The following is a 21,187-nucleotide window of genomic DNA, read 5'->3' on the forward strand; positions in this document are numbered from 1 at the left end:
TTTCCTGACTACCTCATATAAGTGTTAAGATCTCATCAACCTGACAAAAACGTGTTTTAGGGCTGCACGATATTAAAGAACTTGAGAAAACACATTATTTGTAAAATCAATTTGAACTATAACATATAATACCAAACATAAAAAAATGTAATCAACAAAGTAGAAGCCAAAAGCGATGCCCGTGAGGGGGGTATACTTGTGCTTTATTTGCTTTTAATGCTCTCTAGATTAAACTATCAATATATGAGGTGCACTGCACAAAACACTCAACATTTAAGGTAATTATTGGGCAAAATTATTTGTAAAAAGCAAACTACATCATATTAAGGAATGGGAGTTTTATTCGAATATACAAAAAATGTGCAGAATGACAAAAAGCTCTGGAACTAATATATAGATTGACTAAAGTATTATCAGTTTTTATTATTTGTTGATCCTCTCAATATTTGGTGATCATTCTCCAAACCATGTCTTTATAAACTTTGCACGGGTGTTGTATAATGTTTTGTCAAGCCTTGAATTCTTATCAAAACTGATCTTTAGTTTATATCCCAAGTACAGCTATGCAAAATGAATACAAAGTTTTATACATCTTAAAGCGACAGTTCACCCAAAAATGAAAATTCTGTCATCATTTTCTCACCCTCTTGTCATTTCAAACCTGTATGACTTTTTTCAGCAGAACACAAAAGAAGATTTTTGAAGAACGTTATTTACCAGCACCTATTCATTTGCATTGGTTTATGTCCATACAATAGAAGTGAATGGGTGCCGACGCTGTTCAGTTACCAACTTTATTTAAAATATCTTCTTTTGTGTTCTGCAGAAGAAAGTCATACAAGTTTGAAATGACAAGAGGGTGAGAAAATGACGACAGAATTACTTCAATTTCATAATACATACGTTCGAACAAACAGTGAAGAAGTCAAATGTCCACTGTTAGACATCACTTTTGGCCGCCACTAAACATGTTTCACATTTGTGTCTCACTCTCTCTTCAGATTTTCAAATATTAAAATCAATCATTTATTGGAAACCATTGTGATATGCACATTTGCGATATTTCAGAATACTATGAAGCCCTAAAGTGCACGTAAAAGCAGCACAATTCGGCCATTAAACCATTTTGCAATGTTGTTAAAGCTATAATAGGCTACTTAAAAACCTAAACCATTAAAAACGAACTTTTACCTTATTAGGTGCTGGACTGGGCATAGCATTGCTGTCATCATTCTGAACCTCCATGGAGCTGTCCGCCTCTCCATCACTGCTTTCCTCAATGGAAGCATCAAGCGGCTCCAGAATGCTGTATTGCGTGTCTTGTGCTGTTGACACGCGTTCATCTGGTGACCGCTGTTGCTCCAGCTCACCTCCCAAAGACATTGAATCTTGGCACGGAGTGCCGGCTAAAGCCTGTTTAGACTTATTCTCAGTGCACTCATCTCCAGAAGACGAAGGGAGAAGGCTTTGAGAGTTAGGGAGTTTTTGTGACAGTACATTAGAAGTGGAAATAGTTTGAGAGACGGTACAGTCAGCAGCTAACATGTCATCCTTTATTGTGGTGGAGGTGTTATCATGCAAAACGTCTTCAGTTGCATCAGTTTTGACAAGGCACTCTGAAGCTTTAAATGATCCATCAGAGGGACTGCCAGTTTGGACAGGTGAGTTTTGCTTGCTTGAGATTTTAGCAGACAGGGGGGGAGGTTGTTTAAAGACAGGGCTGTCTCCCTTCTTTAGGATCAGTAGCTTGGGATCAATCGTGCCACAGGACAATGAAATTAATGACACACCTGGTGTATTTTCCATCACCATAACAGACTCTTGCTGGTCTCCGAGTGTGTGGCCGATGAGCGTCAGTGTGTTTACAAGATCGGTGGGACTTGAATCATTTTGCTTGACAATTAAAGTTCCTTCTTTTTGAGCAGAGGCCACGGTGGTTAACTCTTCTGTCAGTTGTAGGGTATTAGCATTAGATGAGGTGTGAGTGTCTAGATTACTCTGGATTTGTGAGAACTGAGGCGTGAACTCCTCCAATGTTTCCATAGGTTCCACATCTTGTTTATCTGCAAGTTCCTCCTCTTGTTTTCCCGGTAACAGCAGCTTAACATCACCGTGTATGGCAGCTGAGGTAAAGCACGGCACGGTGCATTCATACACTGCGACGGCTGACTGGGATTCAGTGCACTGCACCAGAGACTCCGTGCTGGCCTCGATCATCTCTTCATGCTCTGTGCCACCACACTGACCGTCTATTTCGCTTACGACCAGCCAGGTATCCTCCATATCTGGCTGCATTAAAATACCAACATCAATCAAATCTTTCACTTCAACAGCGTTTATTTCAGACAGAACCTCCGCTCTCTCTTCCTGCATCTCTTCCACATTCACGATTTCCGGTGTGTCGTTTAAGCATATCTGGATCTGTGAGAGTTTATGATCTGCAGAAATTGACTGTTGAACTTGTTGGACCATACAGTCAATGCTGGCCTGAGACAGATTCGGCTGCTCTGTTTCTAAACTTTCTAACGTCACACAGTTCTCCGTTTGTGTGAGCAGAATGCTCCCGTCCTGTTGGTGATTCGAGGACATAGATATTTCTATATGTTTGGCACTGTCATTCTGTTTGAAAACCATGACCTGTGACCTTTCGTTCACTATGGGGACTTGTACATTGCCTTCCCCAAACAGCTTTGGTTCGTCAATAGAAATGTCATGAAATACTTCTGTAGCAGCCAAGTTAGAACACAGCTCTCCATCCACAGGGAGGGTCTCATTGCATTGCCCTCTCCCAACATTAATTTCTTTACCTAACTGAAAAACTTTGGAGGTGTTTTCACGCAGAGAGCTGAGCTTTTGCGAACCCTGTGTATTTTCACATGGGGTGGGCAAACCAGGTGTTTTAGGAAGGGAGCTTGCATTTGGAAGGGTTGTTCTTTGTGTGCCAGATGCCGATTCAGACTCCTGCTTTCTTTTACAGCAGTCGCCCTCATCCAAAAGGTTTGCCGTGCTGTGCTCTCCAACTTCTTTTGATAATGTCGATTCTGAAAAGAGAGAATTTTCACTATATCCCTGTGTTTCTCTCTCAGCTGCTTTTGTAGCTGTATTAACGCCACCCTCTTTTGTTTTAGGTAGCTCTTGCGTGACATTTTCCACAATGTCCTTAGAGTCATTACGTGTTGTACTTTGCTCCTGTGGGACAATAAACTCGGATAAGGGGACAGTCTGATTTGTCTGAAAATGGAGAGATGTTTGGGACTGCACCATGTCTCTGTGTTGCTTGTGATCTCTGTTTGTTGTCTTAACTGCACTTGAGACCACTGGGGTGACATCAGCGGCTCGGAAACAGGGGCTTTCTCCAGGTGTGTGCTTTCCAGATGTGTTCTCCTGATCAAAACTGGCCTTGCATTCCAACTTGATTGTCTCCAGAGGCAAGGATCCCTTTTCTGTCTCAATAGGGGCAGAGACAGCCCCTGAATCTCCAGGATGTTGGCTCCAATCATGGCAGTGGGCTGTGCTGGCTTGCGCCGCCATATCACTCTCCTTATGCGAGAGGCTTGTTTCGTCCGTCTTACACTCGGAAAGCAATTGTTGTTCTTTAACGTTATCCGTCCCACTCTCAAAAAGTCTGTCTGAGGGAGTCTGACCCTCCAATGTGTTCGTAAGCTTTTGTAAGTCTTCAGCAGTAGCTGACACCAGCCCTCTTTGCACAGCTTCTTTTTTGTCGTACAAAATTGATATCGCCTCTGGTTCCTTGATGCTATTTTGTTGAGTATCAGTGGTGGTCTGTTCTTTATACGTGGCTCCTGAGTCTCCTTGCTGCTGCGATCCAGTGGAAATGTCAGCCATTGATGGTGGTAGAGGGGCAGCTGCGACTGGCTGCAGGGCATGCTGGGGTGGCCCGGCCACATTCTGCGCAGACGCGGAATTGCCACCCAGCACAGCCACTGCGGGACAGGTGCGCTGCTGCACCGCCTCTTCCCCAGACTGACCTGCTTCAGAACCGGCACTGCCACACACTGAACCTGAAAAACAGAAGCCAGATGAGTCAAGACTAATCTTTACAATGACCACATATCTATTATGTGGATAAATGTTTTGTTACTAGGGTTGGGTACGGAAGGTACCTATGTATCCGGTATGTAACGGGACCGAATCAAAACGTAGATTTCGGTGCCTCATTTTGGTGCCACTTAAATGCTGACTGAGCCGTCGATTGAGACGTTTGTCCTCATTCACGAGTCACGACAACAAAAGTCGGAAACCTCAGATAATACGAATCCAACACATCTTAAACAATGGTTAAACGGATCGTGAATGATCTGTGATCCGCACGGATCGCGTGCGCACCCACAGATCGAAACATGCATGACCCGTGGATTCATCATAGTGAAAGACAGTTTTAACGCACGCTCTCATCTCCCTCCCTCCATCTCGGCGAGTTCAGCATTCTTCACCGGGCGCAGTCTTTAACTTCAACAGCCGCATAAGGCAAGTTTTAAAGTGAAACTAACGTTAATTCGAAAAGCATATGATGCGTCTGTAATGCAAGCGATCACAATAAAACTGTTGCGCGCATTTAAAATCAATGAAGCACCTGCTGCGTGCCGTGGAGCTCGTTCTCAACACAGTAACGCATTTTACAAGACAATCAAGACACAGCAGTGAAAGTGCTAAAACCTTATAGCATCTGTCAGTCTGATCTCTAGACATGCAGTCTTGTCAAGCTTTTTACTCTGACTGAATGTATAGGCATATAATAATACTTATTCATTATACATACTGTCTGTTTTTAAAATAATACACATACTGTATAATGTAGCCAAGAGGTCTCTGTAAATGGACTTAATCTGTTGATATATTCAACGCATTTTCTGCCCATATTTAATACAACTATAGCGAGCATTTAGTTGTATCAGGAGGGTAACACTATAACAACTTTCTAGCAATGTTAGTGTCTAGCAATGTTAGTGTACATGCTCATTTCACATTCACTCTAATTGTGAATTTGTTGTGTATTTTTATTACTTAAATTTAATTACTATATTTTTTATTTAACATTTTGTTCTTTAATGTCATCCACTGGTGTTTTGTGGCACTTTTTTAAAAGTATCGGTTAAGGCACCGGTACTGTTTTAAAAGTATCGATGCGGCACCCAAAGGATACCCAACCCTATTCAAATCACTTTTATTGTCACATCACCACAGCACAAGTGCCTTGGTGAGTGAAATTCTTGAGAGCGTGCTCCAGAAAGTGCAGAAACAATTTACATATAGACAGTAATATTTACATACAGACTTATAGAGATGACAGTGCGCAATATACACATACATATACTCAGCACACACAGTGTACTATTAGACATACTTACAGTTATCAATACACATTATACACCATATGTACACATTCTGCATTATGTACACATATATACACACAATAATATGCGAAGGTGCAGCAGATTATACATAAACTGGATACGCGAATGTCATCAGCATCCAATAGAAATACAACGTTTTTACCACTGTTTGTCTACACAGTACCACAGTGGTTATTTAATGAGACATTAACTTAATACCTGTATGTGATGAAGGACCAGTCTCTTCCGTGATTTCCACTTCCAGGATGCTGAGATCAGGGGTACCACTGCATCTGATGGAGATAAACATTACGAGTGAAATTAAACTCCATATGCAACACAGATGAGACAAACTATTGGCAACATCCATTATGTAATCCTAAAAAAGCAGAAAATTGATTATGCAAGGTAGAAGAAGAAAAATTAATAAAGCAAAGTCTTATTGGTCAGTTAGCCACAGCAGTACTATGCAACTTCCTCCAACCCAGCCTGCTCTACGTGGTTGGGGTTATAAAACAAGTGTAGTCAGATAATATAGACCAAACAGTGGTAAAAACGTTGTATTTCTATTGGCTGCATCTACTGAGTATTGGCTGCATCTACTACATCAGTAGCCTACTGTAGGAAAGTTAATAAAGGCATTTATAATTTCAAATGCTTTAACAGCCGGCGTCTTCACAATACATACCAGGCCAAATAAGGTACAGTCGTTTTGAAAAGACGTCCAAATATTTCAGCCTACGACTTTCCAAACAGACATATTCCCTTAATAGAAACTGTTGCAATCGTATAGCCGGTTGGCTAAGACAAGCGGTTTCATTCAGTACAATAGTGCCGGTGCTTCGTGTCTAGCTAGCATCTAGCGACGAGTCTCTGCTGGACTAAACGTTATTCTCTCATAACTGCTTGTAAACTTTGGCAGACAGGTGTGCAGTTAACATGTATTATAGCGATAACGCATTTTACCGGCAGCTCCGCAAGCACGAGACGGGCTGTTGGCAGACGCACACATGGGCCTTTAGCAGGCTAGCACAGCTAACAACGCACAGACGCTACAATAGAAACGAAATAACGCCGTTTCGTTCATATGGTGGCCTTTTAAATGACAGGGACTTAATGTCCTTGAATATGCTGCGTAATGTTATGTGAAATGGTGTTTGTTAGTGCATCTCTGTTTTCATACACATTGGTACATATATAAATACAAACTGTCTCACGCGCACATACTGATCGGGCAAAGAGCGCGCGTGCATACGTCGCCTTTCATTACAAGTCATGATACGACCGAAAATACACTATAGTTTATCTTAATCCAATTTGAAAGGTTTTAAAGACTTGTCACTGAACGGTAATGCATTTTTATTACATTTTCGCCCACTGTAGAGGGGACAACCTTCTGACGTCATTGCGTGGTCACGTTTTACAAAAAAGCCAGTCAACTCAACTGTCTTATCATATTTTTCGTACTATAATCTATCAAATGCATATTCACGGTAGTTGAAACAAAAATACTAACAACTTAGAAGTCGTTAAGGACAATATGCAGTTATTGCAATGGGAAAACAGTTGCACTGGATACAACGGTTGCACCGACTATGAAACACATTGGAGGCCAAATAAGTACAGAAGTATTACTGTTGGTTGTAGGACATGCAGTGAGGGCCTTTTACTTGTTTTTTCATTACGTTTTAGAAGTGTGTAGCACAAAGGAAACCGGAACCTCCTGCCTTGTAAAAGTTTTGGGTATAATTCTGTATTATGCATTATAAGCATACTTCACTGAGTTTGGCGATGATAAAAACGAGCGGTTTCATTCAAACCTTTTAATAAAGGTCATTCCGTTAAATAACCATCCAAAACTGATACTTTAACCACCAGGCTGCTTGAAAGTCAACTTGTCCCGCCATGTCACAATCCCCCCAGTAACCCCATTTCCCTCCTCCCCTCCCATCACTTCCTCCCCAGCATCCCCCCTCCTCCTACCGCCGCCATCTTAAGTTCCCACCTACCTGAAATTTCCGAGCACTTTTCTTTTACTAAATTCTCGCTGAAGGAGTCGCCATCCGCTTCAAATCGCACTCAATCCGTGACGAGATTAATCCAAACTGTCTCTCGGTACCCAGTGAGGTACTGGCAGGTTCGTAGGATCAAGTTAAAGAACGGTCCGAGAGAGACTGGGTTCGGGATCGCTGAATCTAGCGGTTGCGGGGAGGAGACTTTCGACGCAGCGAAATGGAGGAGCGAACGACTGCTGACCAAGTTGCGGAGCAAATCGACTTCTCGCGAGACTTGCCTCAGAGCGCACTACACAGACAGACTACTGAGACAGATGCGGCTGCAGACATAGTATCCGTTGATAAAACATACGTTTTCCTTCTAAATATAAATTACCGTTAGTAGCCTTGTATACATCCATGTTTTGTTTCCTCTAAATCTAAACGCTCGTCTTAACCTTGTGTATTTACAAGAGACAAGTTTTGACAAGGGAAAAGTTAATGTATTATTTTCAGTTTGTGTTTTAACCCTATACTATATATTATAGATCTTTAAGTGTCAAATGCTGTTAACGTTACATATCCAGACTATACTTATGAAATTTAAATACTAATAATATTAGTGCATATGTGATCTAACAACGGGATGCACATGGCAAACACATACCAACCAAGTAACATTAAATTAAATGTGTTGGTATATGTGCATAATTACTTTTCTAAATTTAAGTAATGATTTATAATACAGAAGATACTTCATGGGTGAACAACCTGCGCAATGAATCAATACACTTACACACTTGTAAATAACCAACCATTTGTTTAATAATTAATCTGTTTTCTTTTCAAGGGGAATGGGACATATTTAAAATGTATAAAATTGTTTTTGCTGAAATAATTAATCCAGAATATCCTGTATCTCTGCCCAAGAGTCCTTTTAATCCCATTTAACTGCAAGTACAAGACGTGCATTCCTGTCATCCAGTCCATAGATGCCCGTTTCACTGTGTTGTATGTTTGGATGATGTTTGTTTTCCTGAAGACTTCCATACGATATAACTGTAAATAAAACATTAAAAACACACACCTCCCCAAAATATAAATATATTCAATTCTCTGCACTGTAGAGGCTGGCTTTGTTACATCCTTGTACATTGATATTAACATAACCAGTATATTGGAGCAACATCACTGTAGTGCTTTGCTGGACAATAATCATCACTGACTCATTTCAACAAAGGAGTGCATTTGGTGAGACCTGAAACATGACATTATAACAAACAGTGAATATATTTATTATGGAAGTTAATTAATGTTAACAATAATTATTACAAAAGCAATATCACTATTCTACTATATTCTGACCCAGCTCCTTTACAGAATCAGACTAATGAATGGGAGACAGTTCTTTCCCTTAAAATTTTAAAATATTATCCGACAAGATGTACAGTTCATAATAACTTTTTTGAACGAATAAAATAAATCTTAAGATCATTCTGTTGTTCATGGAAGATGCCTGAAGGTTGACTTGAATATTTAAAACCATGATGACTGGTGTTTCTTCAAATTCATACATTTCCCAACAGTGCAGATTCACACAATGAGAAGTACTTGACTATTTCAGTCAGGGTCTGATTTCTCTTCAAACGCAAAGATCAGGACCATAACTCTACAGTAGTTCACTTAGAGAAACAGGTCTCTAGTGATTTGTAAAAATGAAAACTGTATATCTGAACACGATTCTTGATCCATCACTCTTCAAGAAAGCCAGTTTTCATTTTATTACCAGTAACGTGTAGTCTTTGAACATCCACAGGCCTTTCAGAAATGAAACCCCTAGATAAACCAGGGCACAGCAAGAGAGTACCTTAATTGCACCAACAAATGCACAGTGGATAAATATATCAAACATCCCTGGGAAGTCTCTCCGTTCTCCCCAGGTCGTTTCAAAACACTTGAGTATGGTCATTCGAAGCTTAGCTCTTTTACGAGTGTCCTTGCAAAACCTTTCCACAGGAGAAGTGGTTTCTTTAGCACAGTTCTACTTCAACTCCTTAAGCTTAACCTAGTGCTTTACCTAGTACTATCTGGACTCCCCATCTTTATGTGTGGTAAAAAGGGCCAAGTCTGCTGCCCCACCAAGTCTAGAGCCACGTGGTGGAGTAGAAGATCTGTTCACAGATGGAATAAGAGGAGGTGGAGCCCCAACTGACAATGCCCCCATCAGACCTGGGCTCTTAGTCAGAATGCCATTAGGTAAATGAGAGTGTGCATGCAGAGGTCCGAGTCTAGAGTAGAGGCCAGGGTGATGTGAAGGTGCGGATGCTCCGCCCGGGTGGAGATGAGAGTGAGCCAGTAGCCCTGCATGAAGCTGTTCTAGGTGAGCAGCATGAGATGGGCCAGGAAGGTGAGGTGCGGACAGGTGTGCATGCATCCCGAAGTATCGTGTTCTCTCATAGTCTTCCCGCAATATCTGAGCGCGTTGTTCCTCTTCAAAATGATGGGACATCAAAGCAAACTCTTGTCTGTTTGCTGCAGAAGAAGCAGATGATGTAGAGGTAGGTACTGGCTGATGGTGTGGGCTGGATGCTACTGCAGCTCTCTCTGCCTCCAAATAGCGCTGTACCTGTTGATGATGGAGCAACCGAGACATATGTGGATCTGAGCGAAGCAAAAGGTGTGGATCTGACCTCAGAGTCAATACATCCCTGCGTTGCTGCTGCTGTTGTTGGGCAGCCAGATCCCTCCAAGGGTCCCAGGGAAAGCTATGAGAGGCTTGGGAATGACCTTGAGGTGGACCGTGTGGATGTGGTGGGAACCGATCAGCACCTATTACCAGTGCAGCTGATCCTCCAGCACTCCCGAGATAGGCTTCGATAGCCCGTGAACGTTCTAAGAGAGATAAGTGATGATGGGGATTGTGTGGATTGTGTGGATTGTGTGGATTATGTGGATTGTGTGGATTGTGTGGATTGTGTGGAGTTGGAGGGAGAGGCCCGCTAGGTGTAGGAGTCAGTGAGAGGGTTGAAGAAGGGGTGGATTGATGGTGGGGGTGTCTGGTACTAGGTCGTTCGAAGCTGTGCTGAGGTACAGCAGGATGTGGTAAGGAGATGGGCACCGGCTCAGGCTCCTCTTTACGCTCCTCTTTGACCTTGAATTGGGGAAGGAGCAACCCAGAGTTTAGACCAAGTGCAGGTTTTGTTACCGTAGTGGTCGGATCAGGTTTCTTGACTGGAAGTGAACTAGCAGAGGAAGAGGCTGGTCTATTGTTCTCTCTTTGTGAAGAATGGCTGGATTCTGTGTTGAGAGTGTGTGGTGGCTGCCGGTGAAACAGCTCCAGAGGAGAGGGGGCTAAGGGGGCACTGGGAGGAGAGGTTGTGAGGATAGACGATGTTGAAGATCGAGGTCGTTCCGGAGCTGCAGAGGAAGACGAAGTCTGTGCTCTAGATGCAGAATGTTGCCTCTTGTCCGACTCTCTTTCTCGCTCACGCTCTCGGCTTTCAGATGCACCTCCGCTCAGTGGGCCCAAGCCATTCGTGTGTGAACTGGGGGTGCTGCTGCGGTGCTTGAGGGAAGGGACACCAGGAGACATTCGCACTGGCTGCCGTCCATACAAGAAATTGTCTCTGTGAAAAAATTAAGTCATGAGATTCAACACATTATCCACTTCTGTGAATATGCATGCTAAAACAAAAACATAATATAAAAATATAATACCTGTCTTTTTCATCTTTTATATGAGTCAGTTCTCTTCTCTCCAGGGCCTTTCCTCTGTCATCCCTTTTCTCTGGTCCTTTGGCCCAAGTGGATCCAGAAGGGAAGGAGGCAGGGGCAACGTGCAGACGATTCCATGGATCGTGGGGGTTGCCTAAACCTCCGACCCCACTTGCAGAGGACTCAGCCTTATGTCCAAAAACACTGGCAGCTAAAAGGCAAACAAAAACGTTTAGGTTGAGGCAGAGAGAAGGCTGTAATATCAAGTGAATAGTTAAATGGATGGTCATCAAAAATATATTCAAAACACAAGTTAGTTCTTCTATAGATTAATATGCATTTCTAATGAATAAAATAGCACAACAAACCTATCGTGGGACTGCCTAAGCCCCCAAAGGCACCAGAACCCAGAGCTCCCAGCGAGGAAAAGGGGGGCGAGCGCACATATGGGTCTGGAACAAGACAAATGTCCCTTAATGACATGAAATGTGGCTTCATTTCAGACTGGAAATGTTTATGCTTTAAGCTAGCTAGCATGTAAAGAAATACAGGAGAAAAGAACAAAGGCAGCATCCAGCATGACTCTATGGGTCATTTTGTCTTATAATGCCCCTACATTCTCAGAATCAGTCTCTTACCCAGATGTGCTGCTGGGTTGAGGAATGAAGAGTGGGGCGTTGATGGAGGCATGAATGGTGTGGAGGACGGATTGACTCCACCTGAGAAGACATGGGTCAACACAGACAAAAGCTTTCACACCCATAAATGGACTACCATTGAGTGTTGAAATTTCGCCATGTTTGTGCTTTATATTGTTTTTTTAAGAATGCAATATGACAACAAGGTAGCGCTGTAAAACCCCTCACATTCCATATATTATATTTGAGAGAAGTAAAAAAATACAATGATTTTACAGTAATTCAGTTGTATAATTGTACTGTTTTAGAACCATCATAGGCTTATGTCACCTGCAAAGTAACTACACGTAAGAAGAAAAAAAAGAGTAAGGAGTGTTACGCACCAGCAGCTGCAAACAGGCCTGGTCTTGTAAGATCATGAGTTGGGCCAAGCGGGGCACCAAGTGGTCCTAGACCTCCTAGTCCTCCAATACCAGGGCCAGGTAGACGAGGCAACAGGTCATCACGGAAGTCCAGCTTTTGTGGATCAGCATGCATAAGCTAAACGGTGACAAAAAGAGTGACTATGACTGGCACTATTGTGTGTGTGTTTTGTATTTTTTTATGAAAACAAGGGATATTTCAAATTTAAACCAAATCATGCCACAACCTTGACTTTCTCTTGATGCCTTAATATCATCCAGGCCACACGGACATGCATAGCACACCATTTTCCTGGTTTCTGCAAAGGAACAATCAAAAAAGTATTATAATGGAGTAACAGACAGATAAACGGAATAACCAAACATCAAAATAAAGGATAACTTACATTACTGACTTTTGGAGGTGCAAATGGGTCTGTTAGCTGGAGACACAAATAAACACAAACACTATACATTATTCAAACAGCAATTTCTATTTACAAAGAACTTGCTTATGGCAGATACTATACATTTTCAATAATTAATTCTCTGTATGTATTTCTCAAATGAATTGATGAAATATAATCAATTTAACAGACATATGATAAAAATCTGTATGATGGGGCATCTTTTACCCTTGTAGTTTTAGGTTGTAGATGGGTAGGTACAACTCCCAAACCAGGAGTCATCTCTGGAGCAGCTCCCTGAAGGATAACAAGCTGTCAATAACAACACACTATTGTAACCCACTTCATGACCAGGACATAAAATAAAAACAAAGAAAATGTGGGCCCTTGGGTGGCAAACACAGGCTTTCAATAAATGAAAAAGAAAAATTGAGTAGCATCAAAAATCAAATTTGAAAAAGAAGTTTGATCCACTATGTAAACACTCAAGACATACTGGCCAGAAAGACCCTTTAATGAAAACAATGATGTAAAAACTCAACTCGCAGTGTCCTACTGCAATACCACAAACACAACTGTGCATACTTAAATAATGCAAACATCTTTCACATCAAAACCACCTATTTGTGCAGCACATTGGAATGATGCGATATCTAACACCAACAATAGAAGATAATATTTCAGTTAGCAATGAAGAGAGTAAAGTAAAAGATAAGACTGCAAACCCACAACCTGGAAGTAAGCTTTGTTACCAATTATTTTCATTAAAACGGTCTTTTTAATTCTCTGAATCAAAGGGTAGAAATTGGGATGTACAACTAAAACTCACTATTGTTTGTGGATTATCAACAAAAATGACAAGTGATCTTTTTAAGATGACAAAATTATATACAAATGGTCTCGTGTAATGGTCTTGTTCCATCACAACGAGGCACCAAATTGCTTGCAAAAACCTTTACTCATTTGGTTCCCCTGTGGTGGAATGAACTGCCAGCCTCCACTCGAACTGCAGCATCCTTGACAACTTTCAAAAAAAGACTCAAGACATACCTGTTCAGCATTTATTTGACTAACCAATAACTGTCTATGTCTTATGTCTAATATATAAAACAAACTTTCATGTTGTTCATTCTCTTCCTTGCTGGCTTCAGATGTAATACTCCTTGTAACATGGCCTTGTAAACTATAGTTACTGTTTAGGGTGTTGACAAAATGTTATATGCTCTCCTACTTGTAAATCGCTTTGGATAAAAGAGACTGCCAAATTAATAAATGATACTACAGTAAAATTTTACTAACTTAAAGTCTACATCTGTGTAATCTATCTAAGAACACTTGTCATCTTATTTAAATATTCTTTTATAGGCAGGACAATGTGCTTTCAGATTTCAATATTCAAAACATACACCAAATGAAAAGCAACATATACCTTAGGCTGAAAAGCTCCCCCCAATGAACTGAAAGGTCCTGTGGGTGGATGAACAGGCTGTATTCCAGGCACAGATGGTGGGTACTGAGGAAAGAACTTAACAGGAGAAATAAACATTTATGAAATTGATGCAATTGCATGTTACAGAGATAACACCCTGCTAAACGGAGTGTAATTTTTTTAATTGCCAGCAGCTACATTTTAGGTCAGCAAAGCCATTTCATCCTGCATTTAGTTTTTTTACATAAGCACTGGATAGGTTTTCAGTTTAAAACTTACAGTTCAGACCATTTGCAAACAGGAAAATGTGACCTATTTTAATGGTACGGAGTATTTTGTACAATTAAAGCACTATGGACAACTGAAACAGGTAGAAAGCTCCAAGACTAAACAGGAAGGAAGAGTTGTAAAATGTCACAAAGCATAATTTAGCAAACAATACACTTTCACCCTTATTAAAGTCAATTACATTTGAACTGTAGTAAAGGTTATTGCAGTATGATATTGTACAATCATATTAAATAACATTTTAGCAAAATAGTCTTGTCACTATCATTACAAACGTGATGATACATTTAGATAAATACTACGGTTTGTTTTATAGAAAGATTAGCTACACTGAACCAGCTAAGTCTAAAGTTGTAATTGAACTGAATATCTATACACAAAAACTTACCGGGTGTCGAAAAAACCCCTCTATCTTGCCCGGATACTTGCCCTGATCAAACTGAAAAACAACCAATACAAAAGAAACAATCAAATATCAAAGTTTTTTAAATGAGCAATGCATGACCTATAGTCCACTCCTCACCAGTGGAGGTGCAGCTGCTGTGGGATGTAAGAAGTGTTGGTGAGTATGAGTGTGCTGGTGCTGGTGGTTGTGCTGATGGAACTGGTAGGCCATCGTGGGAATGGATGCCTGGGCCTGTGAGGATCTGCTGGAGGTCCCAGAGCTTGAGCTTGACACAGACGGTCCTCCGGGTGTAGCATTAGATTCTGTCAGGTCCTGACAGATCAGGTCTGGATCTGTTCATGAAAGATAAAAGTCAGAACTACAACTTTCTGAAGGAATGCAAAGGAACAACGTAGAATGACGGAAGAACCAAAGAACATGTAAATTATGTGGAAAACAGTCATGTACAGTTGGCAGCATTTTTTATATTTTAAAGTAGCTCCGCTTACCTGTCGAACGGTGTGGTGACACCTGCAGGAGAGGAGGAGGTGGAGGAAGGCTGGGGGATTGTGTGAAGACAGCACCAGGACTTGGTCGAGAAGAAGGTCGTACTGTTCTCACACCCCCTGGCCCTCGGCTGAGGGACACGCTTGTAGCAGGTGTAGGTGGCCTAATTGATGATGAAGAGGCAGAAGAAGATGGAGGCTTGCCTGAGGTACTGCTCCTACAAGAAAACCAAGTTTATTTCCAGATGGACTAATACTGTATAAGGAACATTTTCATCAGTACAGCATGATAATTTTATGACAGCTGAGGGAATTACATTAAAATATGTATCACCTTACTGACCTATTGTTGCTTCCCATTGTATAGAACGAGTGTGACTTTTCAAACATAGGGAGGAAAGGCTTGTGTTTGTGCTGTGTTGGGCTTTGATCACGGCGGTGACGAGGACCTGCATTTCCATTACGCTGTTCAGGAAGTGAGGTGGGCACAGAGGCAGTGGAATGGGCTGTTAGGCTGGAAAGGGAGGATGAGGTAGAGATGGGCTCAGGGTAAGGCTGCTCCATACTCCTCTCTTGACTTCTCTCCAGACCAGAGACCCGAGGTGTGACTGACAGAAGGGGTTGAGAGCTATTCGCGGGCAAGAGAGGGCAACCGTTGGCTGCCGCAGAGCCCGTCATGTTGGAGTTAACTGCTATGAAGAAAGCGCAACAATGTATTCACTGTAATAGTTTTACTGCCTTAAAGATAAAACTTTAAACTAAAACTTTGTGCTAATAGAAAATATTTTCCTAACACCTTAATGTAAGGGTCAAGCACACGCAAAAGCAATGTCATATTTCAAAAGTGTACGAATCCAATGTTAAACAAATAATAAGACTCTCAAGGATGTGCCATCAACAGATCTAGTATGTCTGCATCTGGCAACATGCAAAAGATATTTACCTTCTCTTGTGCGGATGATAAACGCTGGCTCCATATTATCCGAAGCCTAAATAGTGTAAATAGTATATTGAGAAATAAAACACAGCAACAGAAATAACAATGATCAAAAGCAATTTAAAAGGTTGACAAAGAATAATTTTTACCTTATCTCCAGATTCACTCTCTGTGTCACACTGTGGGTTCAACATAAAGAATAAAAATTAATGTATACATGTATAATCGTTAATAACAAAAATTAGTTAAATAAATAGGCAGCAAGATGATGTTCCTTAATGGAAAAATAACTTACAATGTAACCTGTCTCCATGTGATTCCCAGACATCTGAAACACAAATTTGGGTTTCAAATAACATTCAATTATGCATACACAAACTTTATACATGCATACCTTAATATACATTACATACTACATATAAATATTGACTATGCAAAAGGTTTGGCTGACAATAGAATACAAAGACCAATACATTAGCCAATGTTCAGCTGCAACTAACCCCTCAAGTAAAAAACCCTTGGTCTAAATTGTAAGGTTTAAAATCACTTAGAGCAATAGTTCAATCAAAAATAAAAAAGACTATTTCAATATATCTACAACTTCTAACCCAAAGACTGACTTCTAGTAACAGTCAAACACACTCACCAAAGTCAAGTTCTAGCATAAGCATGACTCTCTGGTGTATCAAGCTCACGTGTGAATTGACAAATTTGGAGGTACAGATAATTGCGCGCCAATAAAATGCGCGTCACAAAAAAAGTCTGACAAACTGACAATTTTGGGTGCACTATACCTTAAATACAAGTGTTACAACTATCAGGAAGGCTGTAGAATCCGATAAATTTAACAATTTTGACAAAATCGGCATTGGCCAAAAAACAGTGTTTGCATGGCTAGCAACCCAACGCAAGAGTTCCAAAAATACACAGAATTTAACTATAGGCAATATATTTTCAATTTGCCTTTGTGTAAACAGCTTTTAGTTTTAGCTATTTTTGCTTCCTTTGAATTGTATAACTACAGTATATACTGTATATAACAGCATTTTATTGGTCACTATGCTCTCTAGATATCAGCATCGGTGACTGAATGTTTTTAATCAGTATTTCCCATTGAAATCCTGTCAGTAACCCGCTAGGTACCATGATAACAAGAAGCATATACATGTGGTGCAAAAAAAAGTACACTGCCGGTATGAAAATATGACACCATCATCACTCAATAATCGTCCTGTATTAATCAACTCTATTAAAATGACCAATCAAATAATTTATTTATCCTGACAGAACACAAATTTCATATTCAAGAGTAATGTCAAATTATTTCAATAGAGATTGCTTCACATGGTCATTTTATATACAAAAGTGTACATTTACACTGCAAAACTTTGTCCCACCTGCTTATATTCTGTTAGGAATGTAGAAGATCCAGCAAGACTCACTAGGCTACCTGTCGGCACACTATATCCACTATGAGGCAGTTAAATATAAATAAGACAACTCCCTACGTGATTCAGACACAGGAAGTCCCACCACACGATGACACAGCCCTAACCTGTCCGTCAAGTAACAGATCACATTTATATGCACATTACTTCTTACAATCAATAATTATATTGTTTGAGCACATTAACATGTTTGAATTCTGCACAGTTCGCACCTTCTCTGAGAAATTGTGACATTCACAACTACCTGACACTGTGCTTCCAAGTGATTCCATTTTATTTTTGAATTCAGTTAAATAAACTCAATATACTATTTACACATACAGACACGTATGTCCAATATGCGAAAATGTCGCAAGATGCGAAAAACCCCATTCAAATCTATTTTTGCTTTTAACTTGCCCTTTTCCTAGTGTTTATTATTTAAACAGTCCCAGACATCAACAGTGACTATGTGAATTTGCAGCTTAATTATACGTACAAAAGTACGTACTATAAGGAAGATGTTTTGTTATCACATACAAAGAGCGACACAAGAAAAAAGGGTGGCGAAACTGTTGTGCTGACCTTAGCCTCTCCCTTTCTCCTCAGTTTTGATTTGATTTTCCTGCGCTGTTCCCAGCTGTTGGTGAAGGTTGAAGGAGGTCCTTCCTCCCGCTCTGACAGAGGCCCTCCGTTTTCATCCAGGCCCCTCTTCCTTTTGCTTCCTCTACCCATTAACAAGCTAGATCGTTCTGGTGGCTTCAGAGAACAGTCCATCTATCAAAGCAACACATTGAAACGTTTAAGAGTGGCAAATGAAGCACATGTGGGTCGAGTTAAAAAGCATGTCCATTAACATCTTATTCAACTGTGATGTTATTCAACTTACTGTTCACGTGTTTATTAACTTAACATTCAAATGTTTACAAAGATGTTAACCATCAAATTTTGTTATAAGTGTTAATCGATTTGTAATATTATACTGTATTATTATTTTTACCTCCAAAGCCTCCAGGCTTATGAAGCTGGCTATGGAAAAGCCATCGATGATATCCTCCTCGCACGACACGGATTCTCGCTTTCTCCGACGTGGAGGCCGGTGTCTCGCGCCGTGGAAGCCGGGTCTGCATTCTCCGCCGGCTCTAAGCAGTGAGTCTCGTCTGCAGAGCTCCTGGTCCGAGGCAGAGGATGGCGACGAGGGCTCAGCAAGATCCGCTCTCCTCCTCCGCCGCTCTCTGTCACGTTGGGAGCGGGAGCGACGGCTCTGCCTGAACCCACCGCTTCGACTGGGACCGTCCATGTCAAAGCACCGCACCAATGTCCACACAAAGGCACTTAGAAAATAAACCCTGGTTCGGCTTGAGACAGTTTACAACTATTATTAATAAAAAGGAACACGCCCAGGACCAGTGTTGTGGGATGGAAATGCGATTTATTTTTGCTGTCTTATAATTTAATAGAGTTTAGTGGAGGCATGAAGGTGGGAGCACACCGCAGTACGAGTACAGTCATGTCTGGGCCCGTTTTATCCAACAACACACCGATTATGAATGCTTCTAGATATTCAAGTAATTTTCTTTCTGTCAAGACATTGTCACATTCATCTGGGGAAGAAAAAAGCACACATCAGTTGCGCAGTCAGTGCAGGCTTTTAAAGACCAACTCAATGGCTGGTGTGCCAAGTAAGAAAACATGCACTGGCTGTTGTAAGTGAACCACACGAGATTATAAACGACTGAAACAAGTCTAAAATGTATAAGTAAAATTCAACAGCTAATGTGAGCAATGCATACGTGCAAGACGTGCACTACCATGAAAGAGAATATGTCGACAGACATGGTAACCTTACCTCTCAAGTTGGGGCTGAGTTTTCGTTTGTGAAAGGCGAGTAAATGCTAAACGTTGGACGATGGGTACAAATAAAGTCCGATATGACAACCTTTCTAAACGAATAAATTTTAGCCTGTTCTGGGTGTAAATCATTTAACAAATCGGTTAATAGGCATGAAAATCGTGTTCTCGGTTAGCTAGCCTTTCACCTGACGTTGTTAGCTTGCTAGTTAGCTAACCTTGCTAGGATCACGGATTACGCTCGTTTCTAAACAAACAAGAAATATGCAGAGTAATATTTCGGATTACCGTACTTTAAATGACAGTACGTAAAATGTTATTCAAATACTGTCACTTATAATGACGATTTATCCGGTGTAAACAACTAGGCGAGGCAACACTATCTACAACGTATTTGGTGCTACATTTACCACATAACTAATAACAAATATCGATCATCCCCAGTCAAAGTCATTATTTATATTGTAAAACATCTGTGTAGCAATCGAAATGTGTTTGCTAATATACAACTTACGATTCTAATAAAACAAGCTAACGTTAATCATTAAGCCTGTACTTCGTTGACACCCCACCTTTCAAAGAGAAGGAAATTAACTATTTCTTTCATTTTAGGGCATTAATCTAACCGTCAAATCTCGCACAACCCTCAAACCAAAACTGTTTACAAATGCTAAAAAAAAAAGAATGCTATTTATAAAGCTCACACTAGCCCGTTAGCTATCTTAGACGAGCAGATAAGGAAAAAAGAGAACAAGACTGTGCGACGGGTTTTAATAACCCCGTATAAAGCGCATTTTGACTCTTCTTCCACAAAACAAACCCACCCGTTCTTGTTTTTCTAACAATGCCTAAAAGGCATAGGCATGAATAAAAACAACTAAATTGCCAATCACACCCACCACTCGAGCACTACAGAGGGCCATTTTCCCTTCTGCTTTCGTCCAAGCCTCCATTTAAAACGATAATAATATAAAACGGCCCTCGAAGCCTCGGGCTGGAGTTGCGCCGTCAGGGATGTTAAGCGCTACTCCGTCAGCGCCGGCCGGGCACCTCCTTCCGCGGCCCGTTGTGTGAGCCACTCAGTCTGGTAAAGCCGGAGATTTCGCCGGTCTCAGCAGCACAAGCTTGCTTTCCCTCAAACGAAACGTTGAAATAGTTTTATAAGAGCTTACTTTTCGCCCCGATCGTCAAATTAGAATACATTAATTTCTTCTTGTTATTAGAGACATCCATGAAGCCTGGGCGGATAACCCGTAGCAGTCAAACTGCATTGTGTGCTTCTGTCGGGTTTTCTTCCTCTGTTGATTATTCACAGGCAGTCAATACTGAATGCGACAACAGTACTGCCATCTGCTGTTTCAGATAACCCCTAACCCTAAACGCACAACATTACAGCGATAGTGTGTTTACCATCTATGTTTTACTATATATATATATATACACACACACACACACACACACACACACACACACTCACACACACACAAAAATATATTTTATATTCAATCTATGTTCAGTGGTTTGTGTTGTCGTTGTCTTAGTAGTATCGCAAAACAGTATAATTAGTATACTAGTATTGCATACAAAATATAACAAATATAAAAATGTATCCCGCAATATAAATAATACAACAATATGCAAAAATAAAAGAAAAATAAACAAACAAATAAATTAATAAATAGGAAAATAGAGTATAACAATATAGTGAACTTCATTGTACAAAAATTAGAACTAGATGTAAAATCATTGTAGAAATAAATAGTCCTGATAACTTTACGACTTGATAGCCCTTTTTGTGTTGTTCAGGATAAAGCTTCAATTTATTTATTCTTAAAATATTTCATTAATGTAACTTA

General features: G+C 40.6%; 2 protein-coding genes across 10 annotated transcripts in view; both read right to left on the reverse strand.

Annotated features, from left to right (window-relative positions):
* The window catches only part of srcap (Snf2-related CREBBP activator protein), a 37,366-nt gene extending 29,520 nt beyond the window's left edge, over positions 1-7,846 (reverse strand). For 3 of the 4 annotated variants that reach the window (XM_057359074.1, XM_057359072.1, XM_057359070.1), the window contains exons 1-3: positions 7,364-7,846; positions 5,574-5,647; positions 1,192-4,022 (exon numbers count right to left, since the gene is read on the reverse strand). In XM_057359074.1, the coding sequence (XP_057215057.1) occupies positions 1,192-3,846 (2,655 nt within the window). In that variant the 5' untranslated portion in view covers positions 3,847-4,022; positions 5,574-5,647; positions 7,364-7,846. The remainder of the gene's footprint in view (positions 1-1,191; positions 4,023-5,573; positions 5,648-7,363) is intronic. The other variant, XM_057359073.1, reaches the window with a different exon arrangement.
* Positions 7,847-8,627: 781 nt separating this feature from the next.
* Positions 8,628-20,644, reverse strand: fbrs (fibrosin). 6 transcript variants are annotated; one of them, XM_057359077.1, is made up of 19 exons: positions 20,231-20,644; positions 18,481-19,084; positions 18,066-18,257; positions 16,349-16,381; positions 16,203-16,232; positions 16,060-16,105; positions 15,451-15,805; positions 15,120-15,334; positions 14,749-14,963; positions 14,614-14,664; positions 13,938-14,033; positions 12,737-12,820; positions 12,509-12,544; positions 12,350-12,421; positions 12,084-12,240; positions 11,701-11,781; positions 11,431-11,514; positions 11,066-11,273; positions 8,628-10,974 (listed from the first exon to the last, which is right to left on the reverse strand). In XM_057359077.1, exons 2-19 carry the CDS (start codon positions 18,778-18,780, stop codon positions 9,432-9,434), a joined length of 3,798 nt encoding a protein of 1,265 aa, XP_057215060.1. In that variant the 5' UTR covers positions 18,781-19,084; positions 20,231-20,644; the 3' UTR covers positions 8,628-9,431. The 6 variants fall into 6 exon arrangements, with proteins under 6 accessions (XP_057215060.1, XP_057215061.1, XP_057215062.1 ...); XM_057359078.1 differs by having other exon boundaries at positions 15,460-15,808; XM_057359079.1 differs by having other exon boundaries at positions 12,737-12,805; positions 15,451-15,808.
* Positions 20,645-21,187: the final 543 nt, after the last annotated feature.

This window comes from Triplophysa rosa, linkage group LG18, assembly GCF_024868665.1.
Source record: "Triplophysa rosa linkage group LG18, Trosa_1v2, whole genome shotgun sequence".
NCBI lineage: Eukaryota > Metazoa > Chordata > Actinopteri > Cypriniformes > Nemacheilidae > Triplophysa > Triplophysa rosa.